The sequence below is a fragment of the Anomalospiza imberbis genome, chromosome 4 (genome assembly GCF_031753505.1).
Source record: "Anomalospiza imberbis isolate Cuckoo-Finch-1a 21T00152 chromosome 4, ASM3175350v1, whole genome shotgun sequence".
In the NCBI taxonomy this organism is placed as follows: domain Eukaryota; kingdom Metazoa; phylum Chordata; class Aves; order Passeriformes; family Viduidae; genus Anomalospiza; species Anomalospiza imberbis.
The window spans coordinates 71,616,920-71,631,231 of NC_089684.1; the positions used below are offsets into that span (position 1 = coordinate 71,616,920).

Below are 14,312 nucleotides of genomic sequence, written 5' to 3' on the forward strand. Positions count from 1 at the left end.
ATGCAGAGGGGAGGGGGAGGGGACGATGCTCCGCGTCTTCGTCCTGCGGGCCGAAAATGTCCTCACGGGCGACAGCGACATCAGCGACACCTACTGCTCCTCCACATTCCAAGGTGGGAAGCTCCAGAGGAGGGGAAAAAAAAAAAAAACCAAAAAAACGGGATTTGGGGTGGTTTTGGGGGATTTATTTCGGGGAGGTTCGGCAACGCCCGCCTTGGTCCTAAAAGCTGGGAGGAGGCTGGTAGAGCCGCGGGTCCCCCCCTGTCCCCGTTGTCGCCGCCACCCCTTCGGTGTCCCCTCCCCATTCCAAAGTGGGAAGCTCCAGAGGGGGGGAAAAAAAAAAATCGGGATTTAGTGGAATTTTGGGGGGATTTTGGCGGCCCTAAAGGTTGGGATGGGGTTGGAAGCACTGTCGGTCCTCGCTGTCCCCGTTGTCGCCGCCACCCCTTTGGTGTCCCCACCCCCTTCCCGCGTGAGAAGCTCCAGAGGGGGAAAAAAAAAATCGGGATTTAGGGGGATTTGGGTTTTTTTTTTTGGAGGGATTTGAGGGAATTTTGGCCCGAGAATTTGGGATGGGCTTGGAAGAGCCGCGGGTCGTCGCTGTCCCCGCCGTCGCCGCCCCCCCCCCGTTGTGTCGCCGCCCCGCTGGTGGCACTTGGGGACCCCCCCTAAAGCCACCCCCGTCCCCGCGCGGTGCCGGCGCCGCGGTTATTTTGGGATTTTCCGCGCTGGGGGGGGAGGGGACGATCCCAAATTTGGGAATTGTCCCTTCCCGGGGTCCCTTCCCGCGGTCCTTTCCCGCTGGGGACAAAAGTGACATTGAGGGGACAAAGGGCAGTGACGTCACAGGCTGGTTGGGATATTTTATTTTATTTTATTTTATTTTATTTTTTTTTTTTTTATGGGGAAAAATCGGCTTTTTGGGATTCCCCGGGTGTTCCTGGATGAGGGAGCGTTCCCGGTTTTCCATGGAATTCTCCCGGTGTGGGTGTGGCATTCCCGGTGTTCTGCTCGTCCGGAATTCCCAGGTTTTGGGATTTTGGTGTTCCTGGGATTGCAGCATTCCCAAATCCCGGTGTCCTGGGGCTGGGGCATCCTCAGGTCTTGTAGGATCCCAAAATTCCCAGGGATTTATTTCCCATCCCTGAGGTTGCCAGCATTCCCAAATCCCGGGGTTTGGGGGATCCCTGGGGTTTGCAGCATTCCTGGGATCCAAGGATTTTGTTCCCCATCCCTGGGAATTGCAGCATTCCCAAATCCCGGTGCTGGGTCATCCTCAGGCCTTGGAGCATCCCTGAATCCCAGGGATTTATTCCCCATTTTTGGTGTTCCCAGCATTCCCAAATCCCGTTGCCAGGTTATCCCTGGGGTTTCCAGAATTCCTGGATCCTGATGTTTTGATTTCCCATCCATGGGAATTGCAGGATCCCTGAATCCCAGGGATTCATTCCCCATTTTTGGGGTTCCCAGAATCCCTGGATCCCAGGGATTTATTTCCAATCCCTGGCACTCCCATACATCCCAAATCCCGATATTTTGCCATCCCTGTTATTCCCGGCATTCCTGGCTCCCAAGGATTTAATTTCCCCCCTTTGATTCCCTGGATCTGGTGACTGATTCCCCATCCTTGGATCCCAGGGATTTATTCCCCATCCTGGAGTTCCCAGCATTCCCAAATCCTGGGGTTTGGGCATCCCTGGGGTTTCCAGAATTCCTGAAATTCCGGGATTTAATTCCCCATCCCTGGGAATTGCAGCATCCCCAAATTCCCATGCTGGGTCATCCTTAGGCCTTGGAGCATCCCTGAATCCCAGGGGTTTTGGGGTTCTCAGCATTCCCAAATCCCAGTGCCCGGTTGTCCCAGGGGATTCCAGAATTCCTGGATCCTGATGTTTTGATTTCCCATCAATAGGAATTGCAGGGTCCCTGAATACCCCAGGGGATTATTCCCTATTTTTGGGGTTCCCAGCATTCCCAAATCCCAGTACCAGGTTATCCCTGGGGTTTCTGGAATTCCTGAATTTCCAATTGTTAAATTCCCCGTCCCTTGGAATTGCAGGATCCCCAAATCCCAGGATTTTATTCCCCATTTTTGGGGTTCCCAGCATTCCCAAATCCTGGTGTTTGGGTATCCCTAGGATTTCCAGCATTCCCAAATACCGAGGTTTTGCCATCCTGGATGTTCCCAGCATTCCTGGCTCCCAAGGATTTCATTTCCCACCTCTGATTCCCTGGATCCGGTGATTGATTCCCCATCCCCGGGATTTGCAGATTCCCTGGATCCCGGTGCTGGGGTATCCTTGGTACTTGAAGCATCCCTGAATCCCAGGGATTCATTCCTCATTTTTGGGGTTCCCAGCATTCCCAAATCCCTGTGTTTGCCATCCCTGGGAATTGCAGCCTCTTTGAATCCCAGGGAATTAGTCCCAACTCCCGCCCTCCCCTTATCCCCCCAATCCCAGCTCTCCTTCCCACCAACCCGGTTTTTTTCCAGCCCCTCCAGGGGCGTTGCCGTGCTGGGAAGGGCCGAACCGGGAAGAGGGGGTGGGAATGGGATAAGGGAGCGGATCCTTATCCCGGCTTTCCCGATCCCGGCTTTCCCGATCCCGGCTTTCCCGATCCCGGCCATGCTCCGCTGCCTGCTCCAAAGGGCTTCCCAACTTCCCAACCTGGAAAAACGGGATAAACAAAGCGATCCCGTGGCCAGCCTGACATTCCGAGGTGAGGGAATCCCGATTTTTTTTTTTTTTTTTTTTTTTTTTTTGGGAAGAAAGGAAGGGTTTGGAATATTTTTGGCTGCTTTGGAAGCAGCTCCCAGGAAAATTTGGGACCTGGGAAGCTCCCAAATCCTCGGAAAATCCTTTGCTTGGCAGCTTTTATCCCCCTGATCCCAAAGTTTTTTAAATGCACGCTGGAATATCGCTGGGCATTCCATCCCTTTAAATCCTTGAATTCTGCACTGGGATGGATGTGATTAATCCCACATGGAGCAGGGGTTATCCCATTCCCGAGGGATGGATTTCCTGGGAAAACGGAGGGGTTTGCACTCCCGAAATTTCTGCTGGAGGACGGCGCTGCCCTGGCATTTAACTGGAGCTCGGAAAAATGGGAAAAATTCCGATTTTTAACAAGCATTAGGGAAAAGGACGAGTGGGTTCTGGTCCAGGTTTTCCATTTGGAATGGGGGTGCCGCTGATCCCATTCCCGCCGGAATACCTCGGGAGAATCTCGAGAGCTCCATCTTCAACCAAATCCCGATCCAGGGCAATTCCAGGGCTCTGAATCCCGGCAAAAATCAGGAACTAGATGGGAATGAATCTCTGGATGAGGAAAAGCAGCGGGATGGGTTTTCCATATTCCCAGAGCCGGGAAGTTCGGCCTTTCCGAATCCCAAACAGGGAAGGAGTCTCTGAACGGTGCGAAAAGAGCGGAAACCCGGTAATATTTGGAATATCCCGCAGTCTCCCGGGATTTGAGTCACCTCCATTGTTTGGCCTTTTCCTTTTCCTCTTCCCGCAGGGGTCCCTCCCTTGGGATGCGGCGACATTCCAGGAGGGATGAGGGGGGCGTGGCTTTGGGAAGGGGGTGGGAGGTGGGGCTCCCCCCAGGGCTCCCCCCTCACGCCCCTGGAGCATTCCCAGGATTGGGAATGTTGGATCTGGGGGAATCCCGGGATTCCCACCCACAGATTTTGGGGGATCCTGGGGAAACTAAGGCACAATCCCGAGGTTTGGGAGTGGAGGGAGTGGAATGTTTGGGATCTCCTGTGGCTCTTCACACCCCAAATTCCCAGTCCTTAGAAACCTTTGGATGCCTCTGGGGAAACTGAGGCACAGCAAGGAGGGGGTTCCATGGGATTTTCCAGTGCATTTTCCAGCCTGGAAGGGTTGAGGATCCAAGTGGGATCCTGGATCCAATCTCTGCATTCCCAGCCCTGCTTGGGAACAGGGAATGGGGCTGGATCCTGATCCAGGGAATTGTGGGAATTTCTGGAAGCTCAGTCCTAGCTGGGAGGACAGAATGGGATCCAGTCCTGGTCCTGGGAATTTCTGGAAGCCCAGCTCCACCTGGGATCAGGGAATGGGATCCAGTCCTGGTCTTGGGAATTTCTGGAAGCCCAGCTCTAGCTGGGATCAGGGAATAGAGCCTGATCCTGCTCCTGGGAATTGTGGGAATCCCTGGAAGCTCAGCTACCCCTGGGAGCAGAGAATGGGATTCAATAATTTTTTCTAGGAATTCTTGGGAGTTCAGCTCCAGCTGGGAGCAGGGAATGAAGCCTGATCTTGGTCCTGGGAATTCTGGGAATCCCTGGAAGCTCAGGCCCAGCTGACATGGGAGTTTCATTCTGGGATCCTGATCTTTGGGAAGCTCCTGATCCCTGGGAAGATCCCTATCCCAGTTTTTCTCCTTCCAGGTGTCAAGAAGAGGACAAAGGTCATCAAGAACAATGTGAATCCTGTCTGGAATGAGGTGAGAATTCCCAATCCCTAAATTTATCCCTGTTCCCAGAAAATGGCCCGAGTCCAGGTGATTCCCTGGGGCTTCTTCTGCCAGAAAGTTTGGGATCGTTCCCTTTCTGCTCTGGAATTCCAGGTAGAATTCCAACCTCTTCCCCTTCCATCAAGGTCTTATCCCGACCTGGCGTGAACGTTACACGAAATTTCCATGGAATGGAAATTTTTCCAGCACCTTTTCCCTTCCAACCCTGTCCTTGTGCTCCCATGGGCCAAAATTCCAAAAAATAAAAAGGGAATTTGGTGGGAAAACAGGCACAGATATGGGGCTGGAGCAGCTCCTGGGATTTTCTTCCTGGCAATCCATGACCAAGCAAAACCTTTTCCCAAGGCAATTTTCCTGGTGGATTTGCTGGGAAATTTGGCTTTGGGAATGCTGTGATTCTGAGGGGCTTTGGGATTTGCGTTCTCCATTTCCAGGTGCTGATCCTGGCTTCTCCCTCCTCTTTTTCAGGGATTCGAGTGGGATCTGAAGGGAATCCCCCTGGATCCTGATGCCGAGCTCACCGTGGTGGTCAAGGACCATGAAACCGTGGGAAGAAACAGGTGGGAAAAATTCCAGAGCTGGACACGGCCCCTTCTCCCTTTTCCCATTCCCAGGATTCATCCGGCTCTTCCCAGACTCCACGGATTCCCTCTGTGGGATGGCCGTGGGAGGCTGGAGCCGCATTTTTGGGCTGCTTTGCTTGGAATCCGGGGGGAAATTCCAGCGTTGGAAGGTCGGGAATACACAGGGGGTGGTTGTTTGGGGATGGACACTTCGGACACTTGGCCAGGTTTTGGGAAGTGCTGCCAAGATCATTCCCACGGCACCGGCAGTGCCGGGAAAGGCGGCAGGAGCAGAGCCTCCGGTTTCCTTCCTCCGGCTGATCCTGGTGCCTCCCCATTCCAGGGGTTCCCCATGGATTGGGGGCTCTTGCTGGGTGAGGATCGAGGGGATTTCAGTGATTCCCAGCCTTTCCCGGCTCTGTGGGGTGGGACAGCTGCTTGGAAGAGGGAAAAAATAGAGGAAGGGATTTATTTTTAGGGGTAAGATGTTGGGAATGCGGCCCAGGGTGGGAAGGATCCTGATTCCAGGGCTGGAGCTGAGGCTGGAATTGCTGCTGGGCTGAAATCCAAGGGAGCTGGAATTTGGGACTGCTCCAGCTGCTGGGTGCCCATAAATAGCCACGGGAAAATGGGAGGAGGGTCCTGGATCCCAGAGCAGGAAGATTCTGGCTGATGCCTCCCAGGCTGCTGCAAGCCCCATCCCAACCTGGCCTTGGGCATTCCCAGGGATCCAGGGGCAGCCACAACAAATCTGGGAATTCCAGCCCAGCCCCTCCCCACCTTCCCAGCCAGGAATTCCTTGCCAAGATCCCAGCCCAATCTCCCCTTTCCCAGTGGAAGCCATTCCCTGGGTCCTGTCCCTGCAGGCCTTGTCCCCAGTCCCTCTCCAGCTCTCCTGGAGCCCCTTCAGGGCCTGTAAGGGGCTCCGTGAGGTTTCCCTGGATTTTTCCCTTCTCCAAGGGAACATTCCCAGCTCTCCCAGCCTGGCTCCATCTCCGTAGCCTCCCCTGGATTCCCATCCCTGGCTCTGGAATGGTTTGGATGCCCTTGGATCAGCCCTGAGCCCTCTCCCTGTTTCCTGCAGGTTTTTGGGAGAAGCCCGGGTGCCGCTCCGGGATGTTCTGGGCACTCCCAGCCTGGCGGCCTCGTTCAACCTCCCCCTGCTGGACTCGCGCAAGGAGAGCACTGGGGTGAGTGCCCGGCTCCCAGTTTGGGACCAGTACGAGCCATGGCATGGCCAGGGGGGCTCCCAGTTTGAGACCAGGTGGGGCTCCAGTATGGGACCAGTACCAGTCATGACACAGCCAGCTGGGGTCCCATCTTGGGACCAGTTGGTGTTCCCATTTTGGGACCAGTTGGTGTTCCCATTTTGGGACCAGTACAAGCCATAGCATGGCCAGTTGGGCTCCCAGTTTGGGACTAGATGGGGCTCCCAGTTTGAGACCAGTACAAGCCATGGCACGGCCAGTTGGGGCTCTCATTTTGGGACCAGTTGGTGTTCCCATTTTGGGACCAGTACAAGCCATAGCATGGCCAGTTGGGCTCCCAGTTTGGGACTAGATGGGGCTCCCAGTTTGGGACTAATATGAGCCATGGCACAGCCAGTTGGTGTTCCCATTTTGGGACCAGTTGGTGTTCCCATTTTGGGACCAGTGCAAGCCATAGCATGGCCAGTTGGGCTCCCAGTTTGGGACTAGTTGGGGCTCCCAGTTTGGGACTAATATGAGCCATGGCACAACCAGTTGGTGTTCCCATTTTGGGACCAGTGCAAGCCATAGCATGGCCAGTTGGGGCTCCCAGTTTGGGACGAGTACAAGCCATGACATGGCCAGCTGGGACTCCCAGTTTGGGACTAATATGAGCCATGGCACAGCCAGTTTGGGCTCCCATTTTGGGACCAGTACAAACCATAGCATGGCCAGTTTGGGCTCCCAGTTTGGGACTAGTTGGGGCTCCCAGTTTGGGATCAGTACAAGCCATGACGTGGCCAGTTGGGGCTCCCAGTTTGGAACCAGATGGGGCTCCAGTATGGGACCAGTACAAGTCATGACATGGCCAGCTGGGGCTCCTAGTTTGAGACCAGCTGGGGCTCCCAGTTTGGGACCGGTACAAGCCATGACATGGCCAGTTGGGGCTCCCAGTTTGGGGCCAATATGAGCCATGCCATGGCCAGTTGAGACTCCCATTTGGGACCAGTACAAGCCATAGCATGGCCAGGAATCCTCCCAGTTTGAGATCAGTTAGGGCTCCCAGTTTGAGACCAGTAAGAGCCATGGCATGGGCAGGGGGGGCTCCCAGTTTGGGACCAATCTGAGCAATGTCCCTCCCAGTGGCAGCTCTCAGTTTGAAACCAGTCTGAATCACTTCCCTCCCAGTTTGATCCCAGTCCGAGCCACATCCCTCCCAGGCTGAGTCCTGTCCCTCCCAGTTGAAGATCCCAGTTTGACACCAGTCTGAGTCCCTTCCTTCCCAGTTTGATCCCAGTCTGAGTCCTGTCCTTCCCAGTCTGGGACCAGACTGATCCCAGTTCTGCCATCCCAGCCTCTCTGACACTCATTCCCTGTTTTCCAGGCTTCCCTGTTCCTGCAGGTGTCCTACATCCCCCCTCCGGGCGCGATCCCACTTTTCCCAACTCCAGCTCCTCCAGAGCCGGCCCCGGCTGCAGCCGAGCTGGACACGGTCACCGGTAACCACAACCCCTTCCCATCCCAGATTTTGGCATCCAAACCCATTCCCAAGTCCCACATTTCCCTTCTCCCACTGGGCAGAGACGGCTGGAGAGGAGGACACAGAAGATCCGGAGGCCGCGGGGGACACAGAGCCCTCGGCATCCTCAGGAGCACCGGGCTCGGAGCCACCCTCATTGCCAAGGAAACCGCCTGGGAATCACATCCAGGGGATGAAGAGGAGGAGGAGGAGCTCGCCTAAAAAACCTTTATCCAACAAACCACAGGATTTCCAGGTGGGATGAGCTGTTCCCATAAAATCCTGCAGGTTGTCCTGGTGATTCCTTGTCATCTATGCCATGGGATGATCCCAGTGATTCTCTGGCCTCCATCCTGTGGGATAATCCTGGTGATTCCCTGTCCTCTATCCTCTGGGATGATCCTGGTGATTCCCATTCTGGTGATTCCCTGTCCTCCATCCCATGGGATGATCCCAGTGATTCCCTGTCCTCCATCCCAGATCCTCGTGATTCCCTGTCCTCGATCCTGTGGGATGATCCTGGTGATTCCCATCCTGGTGATTCTCTGTCCTCGATCCTGTGGGATGATCCTGGTGATTCCCATCCCGCTGATTCCGTATCCTCCATCCCAGATCCGGGTGAGGGTCATCGAGGCCCGGCAGCTTCCCGGGATCCAGATACGGCCGGTGGTGAAGGTGACAGTGGCCGGACAAACCCGGAGAACGCGGATCCGGAAAGGGAACAGCCCCTTCTTCGATGAGGTCAGCGGGAATTCCCACTCCAACAATTCCTGGGAGAGGCTGGGATGTGGGAATGCACTCTGGGGGGAAAACTCGGATAATGTCTCATCCTCATCCCGGTTTTCCACAGACTTTTTTCTTCAACGTCTTTGAATCCCCATTGGAGCTGTTTGATGCTCCCATTTTCCTCACGGTGAGTGTTGGGAAATCCTGGAATTCTCCCCTTCCCAGTGAAACCCCACCCTATTCCCCAGGATCCTCCATCCCAGCAGGATTTGGGTTGGATCACCCATTTTTCCTCATTTTCAGGTCGTGGATTCTCGGTCGTTCCGCACGGATTCAGTGATCGGGGAATTCCGGGTAAGATCCCATCCCCCTTTCCTGGCATTTCCCGCTGTGGATGAACTCTGGAATAAACTTTTCCTTTAATCCCGCAGATGGATGTGGAGACCGTTTACTCCGAACCAAGTGAGCCTTGAGAAACTCCTTTGGTTTTTTTTGGGAAATGCACCCACACATCCCAACTCTTCCGTAGAGGAACCCCAAATCCATGACCATGGAATCCCAGAATGGTTTGGGTGGGAAGGAACCTTAAGGATCATCCAGTTCCATCCAGGGAAAAATTCCACCATCCCAGGTGGATCCTGGGATCCTGGCCTTGGACACTTCCAGGGATGGAGCATCCACAGCTTCTCTGGAATTCTGTTCCAAAGACCTCTTCCACTTCCCTGGTCCCTTCTCAAGAAAGGAACTGAAATATTCCCTTATCCATTTCCAAGATTTTCATTTAAACCCCACCCAGGAGCATCCCTGACCTCCCTGCACATCCAAGGAGTAATTCCCAGTTTTCCATGTTTTCCTGCAGAACACGCTTTCCGCAGGAAGTGGCTGCTTCTCTCGGATCCGGAGGATTTTTCCGCAGGAGCCAAGGGCTACCTGAAGGTCAGCGCATGTGTGCTGGGCCCTGGAGACGAAGCTCCTGTAAGTATTCCCACTGGGGATGGGCGGGGGGGGGGTGTCATTCCAGCCCTGGGACATTCCAGTTCTGGGATATTCTGGCCAAGAACCACCAACTGCCACGGCCATTCCCAGGGAAGTCACAGCTTGGATTTTCCTCTGTTTTTGGGGAAAAGTGCTGCATTGTCTCATGGAATCCTGGAATGGTTTGGTTTGGGGGAGATCTTAAATCCCATCCCATTCCCACCCAGGGACACCTCCCACTATCCCAGGTGGATCCAAGCCCCAGTGTCCAACCTGGCCTTGGACACTGCCAGGGATCCAGGGGCAGCCACAACAAATCTGGGAATTCCAGCCCAGCCCCTGCCCACCCTCCCAGCCAGGAATTCCTTGCCAAGGTCCCAGCCCAATCTCCCCTTTCCCAGTGGGAGCCATTCCCTGGGTCCTGTCCCTCTGTCCCTTGTCCCCAGTCCCTCTCCAGCTCTCCTGGAGCCCCTCCAGGCCCTGCAAGGGGCTCTGAGCTCTGCCTGGAGCCTTCCCTTCTCCAGGGGAACATTCCCAGCTCTCCCAGCCTGGCTCCAGAACAGAGGGGCTCCAGAATCCTGGAATGGTTTGGTTTGATTAAATTCCGCCCCCATCCATGGGCAGGGACACCTTCCCACCATCTCAGGTTGCTCCAAGCCCCATCCACCCTCACTTTCGACACTCCCAGGGATGGCAAATCCACCCAGCCTCTGTCTTTTGGGATTTTCCAGCTCATTCCTGAACCGGGGGTGACTTTTCCTGTTGTCCTCTTCCCACAGCTGGAGAAGAAGGAAGTGGCCGAGGACAAGGAGGACATCGAGGCCAATCTTCTGCGCCCCACCGGGGTCACCCTCAGGGGGGCCCAGTTCTGCCTCAAGATCTTCAAAGCCGAGGATTTGCCCCAGAGTAGGTTTTTCCCTCAGATCCTTCGGAATCGTGACATTCCGGGCAGGAATTAGGGCCCGGAGAAGGGAACGATCCATATCGTAATCCAAGGATATCGGGCAGTTTTATGGGAGAGGAGTTTCTTACTTGTCCAAACTGGTTTTATCCCCCTGCTTTTCCCGCCTGGAGAGCGCCTCCTCCATGGGAATGCTCATCCCGCTGGTGGGACAGCTGGGACCCTCTGGATGCTGCGTAATTCCATGGATTTTGGTATCTCCCTCTTTTCCCAGTGGATGACGCCGTCATGGACAATGTCCGGCAGATCTTCGGCTTTGAGAGCAACAAGAAGAACCTGGTGGATCCCTTTGTGGAAGTCAGCTTTGCCGGAAAAACGGTCAGCGGAGCGGGATGCTCCGGGATCCTGGGAATGGCAGCGGGAGGAACCCAGGATTGGGATGGCAGCAGGGTGTTCCCGGGATTGGGATAACAGCGGGATGATCCTGGGATTGGGAATGACAGTGGGACATTCCCTCCCAGATCTCTGGGACTGGGATTTCAGTGGGATGCCCTTGACGCTGGAATGGCAGTGGGACATTCCCTCCCAGACCTATGGGATTGGGATGGTACTGGGATATCCTTGGGGTTGGAATGTCAGTAAGACACTCCCTCTGGATCCCTGGGATTGGGATTTCAGTGGGATGTCCTTGAGGCTGGAATGGCAGCAGGACAGACACCAGGAATTTGGGATTGGAATGGCAATGGGACATTCCCTCCCAGGTCTTTGGGACTGGGATTTCAGCGGGATATCCTGAGGCTGGATTTTAGGGAATCTGAAGTTGGATTTGGGGGAAATCTGAGCCTCAATTTTCGGGAACCCGAGGCTGGGTTTTAGGGAATCTGTCGCCAGATTTTAGGGAAGCTGAAGCCAGATTTTAGGAAATCTGAGGCTTCCTAACTCCATGAACTGGCCCAGCAGCCGCTTTCCTGGGACGACACCAACTTTTCTCTCTTCCCATCCCTCCCTTCCAGCTCTACTCCCGGATCCTGGAGAAAAACGCCAACCCCCAGTGGAACCAGTGCCTGACGCTGCCGGCCATGGTGAGCACTGGTGTCCCCAGCGTCCCCTCCCGGTGTCCCCAGCGCCACTCACCCTCTTCCCATATCCCTTTTCCCAGTTCCCTTCCATGTGTGAGCGGATGAGGATCCGTGTGACCGACTGGTGAGCGGGAAAGGGCATTCCTAGTGCCCGGAGCAGCGGGATGGGCATGGGGGCATCCCCTCCCCCCACCATGGTCCCCAAAGTGACGATGTCACCTCACAGGGACCGTCTGACGCACAATGACGTCATCGGCACCGCTTTCCTCGGAATGTCCAAGATTTCGGCCCCTGGCGGGGAGCTGGAGGGTAAGGGCGGGAAGCAGGCCGGGATTTGGGATGCATGGCCTTGGAGGAGCTGCATGGCATGGCTGGAGGTTGGTGGTGGCTTTGGGGATGTCACTGTCCCCATCTGGGGACATAGGATGGGGTCCTTCGGTCACTCCAAGCTCTGCCCCATTTCTGGATGGATCCAGCCACTCTGGATTTGGGATTTGGTGGATTCTTGGGAATAGGGAAAGGAAGTTGCAGGTCCATGATGTGGCTGGAAGTTGGTGGTGGCTTTGGGGATGTCACAGCTGTCACCATCGCCACCTGGGGATTTGCGATGGGGAGTTGGGGTCACTCCGAGCTGTCCCCCATTTCCAGATGGATCCAACCCTTCTGGATTCTTGGGATTTGGTGGATTCTTGGGAATGGGGCTATGGAGGAGCTGCATGGTGTGGCTAGAGGTTGGTAGTGGCTTTGGGGATGTCACAGCTGTCAACATCCCTGCCTGGGGACAAGAGATGGGGTCCTGGAGTTGCTCTGAGCTGTCCCCCATTTCCAGATGGATCCAACCCCTCTGGATTCTTGGGATTTGGTGGATTCTTGGGAATGGGGTATGGAGGCTGCAGGTCCATGGGTGCTGGAGGTTGGTAACACCACTGCTGGCAGCCATGTCCCCCTTGAGGTGTCCACCCCTCTGAGGTGACATTTAGGGGCTGTCACAGGGTGGGAATTCCCATCCAGCCCGTGCTGTTCCAGATCCTGGGAATTTTCTGAGGATAAGGACTCCCAGGCATGGCAGGGCTCAGCCGGGTGTCACTGTCACTGGTGCCAGGTGGGAGGGCGGGAATTTGGGACATGGCTTTGGAGCTGCTGAGGGCTTGGAGCTTCCACCTGCACGAGCTTTTCCTGCTGCCAGTGCTTCCATGGAATCTGCGATCCCAGTGTGAATTCTGCACTTGGCTTTGGGACCTCCCCATGAGCTGCAGGGACACGGGATGGCCACGCTGGAAAAAGCTTGGAGCATGCTGGGATAGTGGGATGTGTCCCTGCCCATGGAATGGGATGAGCTTTAAGGTCCTTCCAAGCCATTCCATGATTCTGTGGATCAGGACACGATCCAGAGGCTCCACCCGTGTCCCACCCCTGGCTTTGTGCAGTCCCCTCTTCCCAATCCCAACACAAATCCTGGGATGGGCTGGAGAGAGACAGAGAGGCTGGGAGGGAGGATGGGAGTGGTGGGATCCAGGATTGGCATCTCCCTTCCCACCACTGGCATCTGCTTGATCCTGAGGAAATGCCTGGGAATGCAACTCAGGGATGCTCCAATCTCGCTCCACCCCAATCCCAGAGCCTCTGGAATTATCCAAGGCCAGGCTGGACAAGGCTGGGAAGTGTCCCTGGATGGGCTTTAAGGTCCCTTCCCACCCCAACCATTCCATGGTTCCTTGATTCCATGATTCCATGATTCCATGAAAAACTTCTCCCTTTCTCTCTCTCTCTCTCCGCACTAAAACCCATGGGAATCTCCCCCCTCATTCCCATCTCCGTCCCTTTTCCATGCTCCTCTTCCAACCTTTCCCAACCTCTCTCCCTCTCTTTGTGCCTCAGATGAGTTTCCTGCTCCTGTGAAGCCTCTGAAACCCTCGGATCGTACGTTCCCAGTAACATCCCAGTTTTCCAGTGCCTTCCGGGTCTGGTTTTACTGGTTCCACAATCTGGACTGGGGGAGGATCAGCTGGGATGAGTTGGGCACCTGGGGAAAAGGGAATGGCTCCGGTTTGGCCCTTTGGGGATTCCTGGGATGCTGTTGTGTCGGGAATGTGGAGCCAGCCAGACGCACAGAGCTCAGGGCAGGATTCCCGCTCAAAATTCCATAAAAACGAGTGGCTCTCCTCATGGAATCACAGGATTGGAAAATCCCTCTGATCCATTGGCTGCCAAGGCCACCCCGTATCCGTGTCCCCACATGCCACATCCACAGGGATGTTCAATCCCTCCAGGGATGAGGACAGCCCTTTTCCTGGAAGGAATTTTCCCAAAAATCCAACCTAAACCTCCCTTGGCACATCCTAAAGCTCTTTCCTCTCTCCTGTTGTTCTTACTCTTGTCTGACCCCTCTCTGACCTTGCTCTTTTACGTGGGGACTTTTCCTGGGATTGGGGATTCCCAGGATTCTGCGCCACACCCTCCGTATCTTTCTCCTGCTCCAAGGTGAGGTTGTGGGATTCAAAAGGGGTGGAAATTCCAGGATTTTGGTGGCCTCCAACTGTGTGATCTCTGTGATCCTACAGCGAGCGTGATACATTCCCAAGGTTCCTCCAGGAATCCCTAATCCCTCTTTTCCCTGCCATTCCCAGTGGATGATGGTCTGGGATTCCTGCCGACCTTCGGGCCCTGCTACATCAACCTGTATGGCAGCCCCCGGGAATTCACCGGATTTCCCGATCCCTACGAGACGCTCAATTTGGGAAAGGTGACATCGGCTGCTTCCCAGCACATCCCAAAATAACCTCTGGCTCCTCTTTTCCCAAATAAAAGCTGCTTCTAACCCAACCTGGCTTCGTCATCAGGAGCCTGCACTGCGTTTCCTGC

The 14,312-nt window shown here is 55.1% G+C and overlaps 1 protein-coding gene across 5 annotated transcripts in view; it reads left to right on the top strand.

Moving 5' to 3' along the window:
- The window catches only part of DYSF (dysferlin), a 71,224-nt gene continuing 56,912 nt past the window's right edge, over positions 1-14,312 (top strand). For 2 of the 5 annotated variants that reach the window (XM_068189163.1, XM_068189164.1), the window contains exons 1-18: positions 2,533-2,721; positions 4,415-4,470; positions 4,969-5,060; positions 6,148-6,253; positions 7,635-7,749; positions 7,832-8,025; positions 8,382-8,510; positions 8,620-8,682; positions 8,799-8,849; positions 8,927-8,957; positions 9,355-9,470; positions 10,250-10,376; positions 10,646-10,749; positions 11,385-11,453; positions 11,531-11,574; positions 11,677-11,759; positions 13,329-13,370; positions 14,078-14,193. In XM_068189163.1, coding sequence (XP_068045264.1) covers positions 2,628-2,721; positions 4,415-4,470; positions 4,969-5,060; positions 6,148-6,253; positions 7,635-7,749; positions 7,832-8,025; positions 8,382-8,510; positions 8,620-8,682; positions 8,799-8,849; positions 8,927-8,957; positions 9,355-9,470; positions 10,250-10,376; positions 10,646-10,749; positions 11,385-11,453; positions 11,531-11,574; positions 11,677-11,759; positions 13,329-13,370; positions 14,078-14,193 — 1,632 coding nt within the window. In that variant the 5' untranslated portion in view covers positions 2,533-2,627. Of the gene's footprint in view, positions 114-2,532; positions 2,722-4,414; positions 4,471-4,968; positions 5,061-6,147; positions 6,254-7,634; positions 7,750-7,831; positions 8,026-8,381; positions 8,511-8,619; positions 8,683-8,798; positions 8,850-8,926; positions 8,958-9,354; positions 9,471-10,249; positions 10,377-10,645; positions 10,750-11,384; positions 11,454-11,530; positions 11,575-11,676; positions 11,760-13,328; positions 13,371-14,077; positions 14,194-14,312 lie in introns of those variants that run through there. The other 3 variants (XM_068189165.1, XM_068189167.1, XM_068189166.1) reach the window with 3 other exon arrangements.